Source organism: Scomber scombrus, chromosome 13 (genome assembly GCF_963691925.1).
Source record: "Scomber scombrus chromosome 13, fScoSco1.1, whole genome shotgun sequence".
NCBI classification, from domain to species: Eukaryota; Metazoa; Chordata; class Actinopteri; order Scombriformes; family Scombridae; genus Scomber; species Scomber scombrus.
The window spans coordinates 5839049-5852102 of record NC_084982.1 but is presented as its reverse complement, the minus strand read 5'-3'; the positions used below and the strand labels follow the sequence as shown (position 1 = coordinate 5852102).

The 13054-nt window shown below is 39.4% G+C and overlaps 1 protein-coding gene across 1 annotated transcript in view; it reads right to left on the bottom strand.

The window, feature by feature from the left end:
- LOC133993331 (contactin-associated protein-like 5) overlaps nucleotides 1-12574 on the bottom strand; it is a 68614-nt gene extending 56040 nt beyond the window's left edge. The window contains 3 exon segments of the mRNA XM_062432246.1: nucleotides 9027-9220; nucleotides 10290-10400; nucleotides 12499-12574. Coding sequence (XP_062288230.1) covers nucleotides 9027-9220; nucleotides 10290-10400; nucleotides 12499-12574 — 381 coding nt within the window.
- Between the last annotated feature and the right edge of the window lie 480 nt (nucleotides 12575-13054).

Below are 13054 nucleotides of genomic sequence, written 5' to 3'. Positions count from 1 at the left end.
CAACCTTTTCATACCTCTGACCTGTTATCACAGCCAGCTGTAACTGACAGCAGCACAGTCTGACTGCTTTCCAGAAACTTTACCATATTGTTGTTTGGCCAATTGGAATTGGCTAGTTGCGTAAGATGACGGCTACAACTTCCGGTTTGAGGACGGTGGGCACACGCAACCAACGATACCAGTGAGTATTTTACCCAATCAGGGGCAGAGTAGGACGGGTCTTCACAGAATGCGGGTGGGATGATGCTGTATTCAAGACAACTCGGAAATACGGGACAACCCCTGTCCCGTATTGATTCTAAACGGCCGGACTAGTTAATCCTTAATTAAAGGACTATTCCGTATTTTTAAGGGAGGGGTGTGGCAACCCTAGTTCCCACAGGCTAACTACCACAGTTACAACCATTTGAGCCACTTTCAAGCTCAATAATAAAGAGTAATGTTACTGTGCTCTATAAACTATAGCTCACTGTAACGTATATTAAATGCAAAACACACATTACTCACTAAAATAAGGGGTGAAACTATGAAATCTGAAGCAAAATATTCCTTTGGCATTTGGCTTAAAACAGCATAAAGCATGTGAGTGTACTTTGTGGCTAATAGCATGGTGGCTCTTTAGTAAATTAGCTTCACTAACGATCATGCTAATAAACAATTTGGTTGTTAAGACTTTCCATAAGACAGACAGTCTTTAAATAATGTTTCTATGAAAGTGCAGGGTGTTGCAACCCCCTTAACACCCACAGCTGCCACAGTGTCAGGTATCATTTTATCATGAAAAATCCTGTCAGCAGAAGCCTGAGCAGCACAGAGAGACTAACACAGACAGGTGAGCTGCAGCCTATCGGTTGAGCTCTGATGTTACAGTGAAAGATCTAGCCATAAGTTCAGAAGTTGAATGAAAAATAATACAAATACAAGTTTTTGAGATGACTTAAAGAGATTTGAGCATCACTGTGGCTCTGTCATGAAACTCTTGAGTTGTATCACCCAAATCCACAAACCGATATAAAAACTGAGTCTCAGGTGAGGCTTGAAAACCTTACAGCATCGTGTTGCAGAGCTGCACATTTCCTACAGGTGCCTATACATTTATTTTACTATAACATTTATTGTGACAGTTTAAATTATTATTTTTATACCTTGGTCTGTGATTTGTAGTTAACTCTGATACAAGTCTGAGTAAAGTTTCCAGCATATTCAGTAAATATCTTGCAGAGTCAGGCTCTTTCATGTGTGTATGTGTGTGCGTACATGTGCCTATGAAGCAGAAAAGGAGACAGAACAGTAAGGTACACATATACACAATTATTTTGGCCATCTAACAAAAATATTCCTAACCAAACCAAGTTAAAACCCTTGCCTTTGAATCTGAATGTGTACAAAGATTTTGATGAAATGAATTCAAATATTTTGAATGTGCAAACAATATATGACTTATAGATCAATTACATTTTTCAATCTGTAAGCAGATCTGAAGCTGTACATGATGTTTTGTGAACAAATTAAAAAGACATGCAGCATAAAGAAGATTTGCACAAAGGTTTGAAGTAAAAAAAAAACGGCTTACAGACTTTACAGGCTTACACACATCGGGTTTGCCGCTACACATCTGTCTGCTTATTGGTGAAAAAGGTTCATACAGTACTCAATTGTATGTGTGAATGAATGAATGTCTTAATTGTCATTGCATGTTCACATACAACGGAATTAGCTGTCTCTCATAAAATAAAACTATTTCCATTCACTCTGCTCAAACACACTCAAATACACACACGTAGAATAGAATAACTATAAGGTCAAATATGATCAAAAGTGCTATTTACTAATGACTAATGACTTGTTAACACGCATTATTATGCTAAATTGTATTTTTTTTCACTTGAATTCGGTATTAATGTTACTCATTCCTCTTTGTTCACAGAACGTCATGCACATCCACAGATTTCCTTGAGGACTGAAAAATTAAACCTTCAAAAAATTGAATTCATTTGAACAAAACATTTGTACTTATCACACATTTGGATGTAGTCATACAACATGTTTTCATCCATTCATGTGTGGTGATACACAGTTACAATACACCTGACCCTAATTTGAGCCCAGAGTCTTTCCACTTGTCTCCCGAAGGAAACATTTGTAAAATGTACACTCTGCGGCTGCAGTTCAGTTATCACAATGCATTAGCTAAGAACACTCAGTAGGGCTGATTAGTATTCATGAGCGATACCACAACAAGCACACCACTGGTGAGCCTGTTCTGAACTATGACGTTTATTTTTTATTCCTCCTCGGAAACAATTGCAACAGAGCATCCTGTGTGTTCCAGCTGGGAGATGAGGCAATGTCTGTGAACAGAACGCCTGAGGGTACACAAGATTTTCCAGGGGACCAGAGGATAAAGGTTGGCCCTCATCCACATAAACAGTCGTAACCCCACAGTGACTTCATTATTTCTATTTGTGTTTCTGTCACCGTGGAACAGATTCCCTCCTCATTCATTAAGACTCTTTATTCTTTCTCTCCGGTGATGAGCTCCCTTGTGTCACTTTTTCCACATACATTTATTTTAATAAATTCACTGTGGAATAAATCCTGCTGCCGGCAACGAAGACGTAGTAGACGGTATGTTCCAGAAGGTCATTGGCTAGTTAAAGAGCCTGGGGGGAACACATGGCGACGAGGAAGCTGGGAGTTCACGACCTTGCCATGACTCAAAATTCCACTGCAATTCCCAAATGCCTGCCAGAAGTAATCCAGACCAGGATTGCCAAGGTCTTAGATATTGAGATTATCTTTAGGTTGAATATTTAAGATCTCTCATACTGACAACAACAAACCTTCTCCAGTGCCTATTTATAAACTGACTTATTTATTTCCATACTGTCATTTTGCTATCTGCTCATCTATTGCATGTCTGTCCATCCTGGAAGAGGCATCCATCCTCTGTTGCCTTTCATGAACTTTCTTTCATTTTTTCCCCCATAAGAGGGTATTTTTTGGGGGAGTTTTTATCCAAATTGAGGGTCCAAGGATAGATGTCATTGTATTACTGAACAGACTCCTGGGGCAAATTTGTCATTTGTGATATTGGAGTTTATAAATAGTGTTTTACAGTTAAGGTTAGATAAGGTGACTATCACAACTTTCAGTTTGCTGATGCTGTTCTTCCTGGACATTTATTGCACAGGCAGCCTGGAATCTTGCTAGGGGGGGTGAAGGGGACTGATGGGCAAAAGTTTGCCATGACTCATCAGCCTCATCTTCATTTTCACCTATTACGTTCACTATATATACTTTGTTGTTCCAGGTCCTGGTTGCCGAGTCTCGGGGATGTTCAAGGCACATTACTTCCATTCCAGCCAGTTTAAGAGGCTTATTTAGTTATTTCAGTTCTCCCTACACATCCTGCCATCAGTATCTCTTGTTTTTGTCTTTGAAGTCTGAAATTACTCATGTGTAGTGTTCTCCACACTGTGTTCTCCAGTTACCCAAAAAGTAGAGGCAACATGTTCACAATGGCAATGTTAACATGCTGATTTTAAGCCGGTTTAAGTTGATCAGGAACACAATCTTATTTTTTAACATTTGCTATTTAGCACTCATCACAAAGTACATGTGAGACTAATGGGCCTGTCATTGTAGGTATTTGGCCATAAATCAAAGTATTGGAAAAAATAACATTTTGACCTGATGGTGCCACTAGATGAAAAGTCAGTGGATCATCAAATTTATTAGGATTTATTGTCTGGGAACCATGAATATAAAAAAGTTTATGGCAATCCATCCATCAGTCATTTCATTTAAAACCAAAAATGTCAACCTCATGGTCAGAGGGTCACTTAAGTCATTGGGATTTAACACATGGGGGAACACAGATGTCCAATAGGAATCCATCCGATATTTACCTACATATTCACATCTGGACCAAAGCAGTCTGACCAACCAAAATTGGCTAGATGTGGCTGACGATTATTTGAAAAGGTTATTTAAACTTCTTGTGAGTTCACAATAAAAAAAGTGCTAAGGTCAATTACATAGGAGTAGGTTTTAATTTACTCAGATAAAAGATGAATTAGCACTCATGCAAGTTCTAATCCTTGTTATATCTCCTCTACTCCCGTCTACCTGCACGGCTAACAAGAATGAAAATTTGTGTTTAAATTCCATCCTTGAGGGGAAGAATTTATTTCACACATTTATTCACAGCAGCATTAAAACTGATTTTAAATAAGGCTTTTCAAGGATGAGGATAATGATAATACGGACCCCCTGCTAGAATATATTCCACTTTCCCTGAAATGAATATTTGCAATGAACATCAAGCTAATTTACCGTGGAGTATATCGCAAATATTCTACGGGAAATTAGGTTAAACCAGGATTTAAAACAAGGGCTCTTTGAGTTTACTTTCAAACACTTTTTTCCCTATTTTTTTTCACTTAAGTAAAGACATTTGAGAATAAATCAGTTTGAGTCAGTCGCATTGCACAGCGTATGAGATTATAAAAGTCAACAAATCATCTCCTCAAAGCTTCTACAGTCAATTTAACAGTTATTATCAGTCTGTGCAGAAGTGCCATCCTATTGTTTCACATGGTCCCCTTGTATTTTATACTGCTTTGCTGAGAATGCACCAACAGATGGTCATTACTGTGACTGAAAAAACAGGTATCTGAATCTTTAAAGAAAGAAAAAAGGTTAAATAAAAGGAGAAACTAAAGGTTTTTTTTCATGTTTGCACAGGAAAAGAGGTTATAAGCATGCATGTGTTCTATTTATATCAAACTCAAATTGTCTGTGTAATTTCCGCTTGTTTTTGAGTGTCTTTGTAGTGCAGCTTCAAGATGAATATGCCAGTAATTCTTTCCAACACTTTGATCCACAGCAAGATATCTTCATAACTACTGCCCAGCTGGCTGTGGATAGTTGCCATGGTTGCCATTGATTTTGGTTGCTCCAAGACTCTTTCTCTTCTCTCTCTCTCTCTCTCTCTCTCTCTCTCTCTCTCTCTCTCTCTCTCTCTCTCTCTCTCTCTCTCTCTCTCTCTCTCTCTCTCTCTCTCTCTGTCTCTCACCTACATTAGGGAGGCAATCCAACCCCCCCCATCACCACCACCACCACTCAAAGCTTAACTCAAAATTGATACTAGATTTGTATTTCATAAGGGAAGTCTTTCTGACCTTTCTTCTAGCACCACCATCATTTACATTTGCACTCACACACTCAAGGGGCTTGGAATTTACTGAGCATGTTCATGCCCTACAAAGGGTGAACCTTTTCCATTTTGGACACTAAACAGCATCACCAATCTACCAAAATCTCAATTTTGCATAGGGTGAATTAGGGTAATGTGGGACACTTCTTGCAAGTCTGACTTGTTCACCATATTTACATATGAATCCAATACATGATATCAACACCCAATATCATTATGAAATACTTGAGATGTTTCCTTGTTTAATCAGAAGACAATTTTTAGATATTGTACTCAAAAGGATAATGGCACATATAAATGTACCTTGTTTCAAATGGTTTCGAATGGTTTCAGAATATTTTTTACTTGAATTTTGACCCCACTGTCTTTCCTCTAGCGCCACCTTCAGGGCAATCGTACTATATGAGATGTTCTATATTATCACATATATTAAGCCAGACCACTAAAAAGATCAAAATGTACACTCTGTGTTTGTTTCATTCCATCTCATTTTTTAAACCTTGCATCCGGGTGCCAGTAGGATTGTCAACCTTTTGTCTAGCTTTTTATGGAGCAAATTTTTTTCCACGGAGCTAATTTGGCTCGGCATTAGCTCAGAGTGGCTGAGAGATAGCCTTCATGTCGGCAGCTGCTGCTCTCTCATTAGTCCCCCTCAGTTCAGTTTCTGGCAGTGAGACATTACATTTGTGCGCCGCTGTTCAAATGCCAGATGGATGTGAGGTAGCATCAGCCAAAGAGGTCGGTGAAAGCTGTCGTAAGTCAGCTTGGGTGTGAGTTTCATTAGAGATCGCAGACAAATTAGCTGCCATTTATCCGGCGCTAGTTTAAATCCGAGTTCACATAAACACGGAAAATAAAATAAAAATTTAAAAAGAGGAGTTTAAGAAACGTTGCCAACTTTCAGGGGACAGTGCCTGCTGTAAATGGTATGATATGACACTGACTGCCTTGGTTGAGTGCTACATGAATATTTGAAATAAGTACAACATCTCCCTTTTCTCTCTCTCTCTCTGTCTCTCTCTCATGTGTCAGTCACAAAGGGTGATAGCAGGTCATGTTGGTCGTATCGGAGCACAATGCCTCACTAAACAGCAGCTTTTCCTCCTTTTTCAGTCCTAACGATATGAGAACTGACAGTGTGTGGAGGAAGCTGTGGGCTGTTTAACAAGATATTTTAATGGGTCAATCACAACACAAAAAAGTCCTTGTTTTTATATGTAACTTTACATAATAATGAGACTGAACTGTTTTCTTTCAGTTATTCAAATAGCTGCTTGTTTTATTTAGCAAATATTTTAAAGTTGATTGTTGTCCTTCACATTTGTGCATTGCTAAGGACATTTAAAAACATTAACCAGTTGTTTCTATGGGTAAATACATCAAAATCACCCATCTTAACCCTTACACACTGTTCATATTCACTCATAATTCATCTCTACACCAATTCACATTCATAAACGCCCCATCAGTCATTTTATAGAATTTGATGAGTTTGAATGCTGATTATTGATTTTTTTTATAAACACAGGTTAAACGTATATAAAAATGTGTATCAGCTGTACAAAAATGAAAAAAGACGCATTTAATTTCCATTTTTGTTAACTGTGGGTCACATTATAAAAAGTCCTGCTGATGGAAATGTGTATTGGGGGTTTTTACAGCTCTCAAATGTAAAAAAAATATGGGTCAATTTGACCCTGAACAGTATGTAAGTATTAAATGCAAAAAAAAGGAAAGAAAAGAAAAAGAGGATCAGTGAATTCCTAGAAAAGCTGGTTTTGTTTGTTGTTGGTCAGGGACTATTTTCAGATGCAGATTAATACACATTTGGTGCATTAGTGATCAAACATATTGCTAAAACAGCTCCCATTAAATTGTTAAAAGGCTTGTGGAGGGAGGTTTGGATCTGGCTTCAAAGGAGATATACCTAACCCCAGAGTCAGAAACTTATTCCAAACTCATGTTTGATTTCATCCTTCATTCTTACTTTTGATAATGCATTTTTAAAAAGCTTGGAGGAAGATAAATAATTTAAAACAACACGCAGCACCAGACATCATGTCCACCCTCACATCTCTGCGCTCTTTTCATTTCAACACGAACATTTTTGTATCATAAACCTTTTCTTGTTTTTTTGTTTTTTTTCTGTGAGGTTTTTCTTATATAAGTGTTCCAAGACAGATTCAACAATCTGTCAAATTTGTCATTTGTCATTTCAACATGATAAATGTCACCTGTTCATGAGTAGGTGCTCCTTGGAGAGATTTAATCATTAGCATAATAATAGCCCATGACATTTCCATCTAAGACGACATGTTCCACTTCATCTGTGGGTGAGTTTCATTCACAAAAATGTTGATAAAGAATAAAAGGAAGGATTTCACGCCAAAGAGCTTCAGGTTTCAAGTCCTGCTTTTTGAAATCAGTAGACAAAAACATAACAAATGTATCATTGTCAGTAGTAAGGGACCCGAACCATTTAGAAAATATTATTACAAGTGCCAGCGGCGTGTCATCAGAGCAGCACTGTGCTGTGACAGAACTAAAAAGGGAATGCTTTGACATGAGGTTAGATGATAAAAAAGCAAAGTGGTCCATGATGGGAGGCAGTCAAGGGATGTGACAGTCACAGAGATATTAGATGAGAGAATATTGTAGCCTAACAGTAGGTGATGTTAGACAGTCAGGAGAGACACAATGATGTGGGACAGACACCTGCAGAAAGACCCAGGCAGCTGCCGAAATGAGACTGTTTTCAAACGGCTGATGAAATGTAGAAGTTGCTGTGCTGAAATATGCCAATAATAATCATAAAAAACCTGACAGTGAATTGTCAGCCATGATGAGGATGATATGGTGAACAGATGATGATTCGTACGAAAGCCATCATTTGTACCTAAGAGAGATTTCTTAGTATAAGAAAATGGTTGAGTGCTGTAAATTGTCTGAAATCACTCACATGCGCCACTTTGGAAAGAATCTGTTGGTATGAATGCTTCTTGCATGAGGCCCAATAAAAAGAAAGACCACTTTGCAGCTCTGACATGCCATTAGGCGATTACACACCCGACTAATTGGACTGACAAGTAGAAAAACTCACTGAAAAACAATTTAACATCTTGTTAGCAGCCCTTGACATAACTGGGACAAACACTACAATTAATGACATATGCCAACATCAGACTATTTTCTTAAGCCATGAGTCCTTGTACAGGCTGTCATAACACCATGAAATTACATGGAGGACAAAAAAACTAAACAGTGCAATAATTGCACTGACACCAGACATTTCGAGCACCATGGAATGTGTGAGAAGAAGTGTTACCTGACCCCGACCTGCAGTGCCATCAATATATTGGTCCATAGCGAGAAGAGAATGAAAAGGAGATGATATCTTGTGACTGTAGGATAAATCATTTGTCTGAGTCTTACCATAAAACTCCTGAAAAATCAGTGCATATAAATCTACAATCTCCACTGTATCTACAGTAGAGTACAAAAGATTGGACATCCTTTCACATTCAAGTGAAGTGAAGAACTACATTGTTCTTTGCATCCTGAAAAGGACTAGACACATTTTTAAAAAGCCATGAAAAGCCATGGACAAGCCTTGGTCTTTGTTTTGTCTGAACATTTCTACACCCACCTGCAAAGAACGCCTCCACAATACATGTCTGATGACTACACTCACTGAATCTCTTTTCAAAACGATTCTGGTTGCATGCTGTTGTCAGCAGCGCACCACAATGCATCCAAAGTGACCTCACAGCCGAGCTGATCAAATGAAATACACATGTTGACTCACCCCTACACCATCTTCATGCCTGTACTGTTTCCAGGCCCGGCCTGTGTCGCTGTAGAGCAGCAGGTAACTGCTGACCCAATCCCAGCTGTCATAGCGTCCCTGCGTTGCCACTGCCGTCACCTCCATCTGCTCCTTGAGGTCCACCTGGAGCCAGGGCTCTTGGTCGGTTACCATGGGAGACCAGCCCCCTGCTCCTGAAGGAGAGCGGAGAGGTACATTCAGAGGGGGGATCCATTAAACATTCATGTTGTGGATGATCAGTCTGGATTGTTTGTGGTTAATGCTCCGTCACCACTGAGCTCACATTGCAAAAATGAGCAAGAAAAAGTCCTGATGTGAGCACAGAGAGGGCTTCCAGGTGTAGTTACACTCTTGTATCCACAGTGAAATGTATACAGAGAGCAGAGATCTCACTCCTTTTCAAACTGGTGTCTGTTACAAAAGCCTACCAGTCAAAAGTTTGGACACACACTCTTATTCAAATGAATGGTAAGGTGTGTCCAAACTTTCGACAGGTACTGTATTTTAATATCAAAGGTTTCTTAAACATGACTAATCTACTAGTGCAGCAATATTGAGCACAGCTTCAAAATTGTTTAAAGGGGATGAATCATTCATGTGTCCAGGTCTATATTTATATTCTGGGGGCTCTGATGGAATATAATTTACAGTATACAGCTTTTAAAAAGTCTTCTTATAGCTCTTACAGCTTTTGGTTTCTGTCTCTCCCCTCCATGTGAGCCCACTCTATTCTGATTGGCCGGCTCCCCATGTAAACAAATAATAGTTGTCGGATTGATTTTGACTGTCAGGGAGCATTTTAGCTACATACATTCACTTCAAGTTCTAGAACTTTGACCATGTTTATCATAAATATCAGACATTATAAAAACACATGAATAACAGATAATCACATAAAGCATGAAATATCCTCCTTAAGTAATCATTGTTTAACATTCGCTGACTGTAGCTTTCATAAGGTTTTGATTGTATATATGTCTAAGGGTCATGGGAGCTGTAGTTGTGAAGTACTGTTTATTCTCCTTTTAACCTACAGTAGAACACTACAAATTTCAGTGTATCAGAGGAGCAACTGGGACTGAAGCAGCAAGCGATGCAGACCCCATGTGGAAAAGGGACAATTAAAACTGAGACAAAAAGAGAGAGAGGAGAGAGACAAGGTCACTCCATGGCTGCATTAGCGGTTACTGCTGAAAATCTATTCCAATCAATCCATGCAGGAACATTCTCCGTGGTACTCACCATCTCTTCTGTTGAGCTTGGCATTGTAAGCCGCGTAGCTGACTGAGGACTGAGAGGAGCTCTGAAAGGATGAATGGGGTAATGTGGACGCCAGAGGACCATTGCAATTATCTGTCAAAGAAAAGCAAACAAAAACAGACTGTTCAGAAGCAAGTAAGAACAAATGATATTTATAGAATATAAATTAGTTGGGAGGAAATCTCTAAATGTGAGAAACTGTGAATTCAAAACATTTCATGTGTTTTTCGGTCTTTCGCATGCTAATCAGATTGTATGAAGAGTGGTTTTGAAGGGATTATACTTTTTTGGGTTTATCCCACTGACTGAATTAGTAGAAAAAGGCACCCCTGAGTAGTTAAACCTGTTGGTCCAAAGTACATCATTACCTGCCGTTGGTGGAGTTAGCAAGGGTTAGGAAAAATAACAAGGCTGCCTCACTTATCCTGCTCTCAGATGCCTCAAACAGTCTATTAACCCATCCGGTGACCCTTGAAATCATGACAGAAAATGCTCCTTGTGTGTTCATAGTATGGGCTCTTTTTAATCCTCTGCGGCGGTGTGGCATTACAACACATCAGGCAACAGGCAGGAGCAGATTGAGAGTCCAGAGATTTAAACCTGTCAATCTCATCTTCCTCTTATCTATCCTGCCCGCCACAATATGAGCATTGAGTCGTACAACAACAGCTGCACCGCTGTTTGGCTTCAGTGAGCGCGGAGCAGCATTAAGGCCTGTATGTGAGAATGTGATGAAAACTGGCACCGGCCTGATTACAATTATCCCTGCACTCTTTCCATCAGCTCCTCTGAGTGCGAGAGGCTTTTTACTTTAGGATGCCATTCTACTTCAAGTTCAGATGGATTCTGAACACATCTGGAGTGGCAATTGGCCATCCGTCTGGTCGACAACGGCCCAGCAGACCTGACAGCTTGTGCGCCTTCCCCCTTTTAGGGCGTCCCGCTGTATTTCGACTGACCTGATTTGGCTGCTCTCAGATCACTTGTCAAGAGATTTTCCTAATCCCAATTTCAAGTGTGACTAAAGTGGATCAAGCTGTTTTGTTCAAGACTCAAATTGTTGGCTGTGCTGCAATACAGTTGCAGATGTTCATCGGGGAAATAGAACACTGGAATGCCATCTTAACGTGCCACTGCCGGGGTTATTATGCAAGCGCATGGCTTTTAATCTGTCAAAAGTATCCCAGATCCCACTTTTGATCCCAAAAGGATAAGTCTTACGCTTCTTATCTCCTTTTCAATCTGTATCCAGCCATCCTGTCTTGCACGATGCTTCACCATCTGAAGAGCTGACTGAACCTCTCTGATGTGAGCTTACACCTCAAAAGCCTAGTCCATTGCTTTGCTCCTCTATTCCATCTCTCTCTTTCTCTTTCTCTTTCTCGCTTTCTCTCTCTCCACGCACACACATGTATATATATTATATAAAACCAGCGGCATTTTGATGGTATAACATAGGCTCTCAAATTGATGGTGAACCATAAATCAGAAAAACCCTGATGTTGTTCACGGCTTCAATCTACAGACCTGGTTCCTGAGCCAAATGGCTGCCTGTCACTCAGGATGACTTATGGATGGAAGATGATTTGTCTACAAAGCTGCTCTTCGGCTTGTAAAATAACTGGAAATCCTCTGAAGCTGACTTGATGATTTATATGAGGGGCTCAGTTGTTTGAATCTTAAAGGCAAATGAACCCAGATGTGCATATTTCACATGTACACACATGCGCGAGTACACAACTAACATCAAGAGGGAACGCTTAATCTCTCTTGAAATCAATCAAGTACATGAAGAACTGTACATTTTTAGTTTCAGTCACAGAAGTGCTAAAAATGGATTTTTTTTCCTTTTTGCATGGGCCATCAGGAGGCTGGCTCAGTGTTGTCATTTTGACACACCAGAGATTATCACTGAATGTGTAAGGGATAAAAATAATAAGTGAGAAAAAGTAACGGCTGCACACAGACTAAACGACAAAGGTGTTATGAGTATCCTATAAAAAGACCAAAACCAATTGTATGTTAGTCTGTTCTTCAATTCTTTCTGACTTCTCTGTCTCAGCCACAAGTTACTGCTGAAGACAGAATTCTTTAAAAAATAAATTCCCTACTGCCTGTAAAGTTAAAAACAATTTTTAAAGGCTCTGTGATTTCCTAAAACAGCTGGAAGTGTAGCTTTTGTTGTGGGTACCTGCAGACTGGAGCCTCATGGTAGTTTGGGCAGGCATGGAAGCCAGTTTATATTCACATCTCTCATAAATATCCATGACCTACCTTTTGCAATAGGCCTATAGGGCTATATAAACATTTTGTGCTCATTCAGTCTTTCTATAACAACGGTAAGTTCTTTATAATATGTCTTAATGTTCCTCCTTCTCAGACATTGCCGGGGGTGGATTGTGACCTCAGGAACAGTCTGTATCAAGCAAGTTCAAAAATGTTCCAGAGCATCATGCGAGCAGAGCCACATTGACACACTAAAATACATGTTGCTACCATAAATGGTTAAAACCTTGAGGTGAGTGTCCCGACTGACGTATATGCTCTTATGAGGTTTTACAGCAGAAGAATGCTCGTACAGGATCGACTCAAGAGTAAACTACAGTGCTTATGTTCATTGTTATAAAAAGGTCAAGTCCCTCAGTGCAACAGTCAAAGTCAATTCAATGTTTTTAATATGTTTCAGTCAACATCGGTGATCAATGGTACAGAGAAATAAGCTATTGCATATAAGACTATGTAGGCAA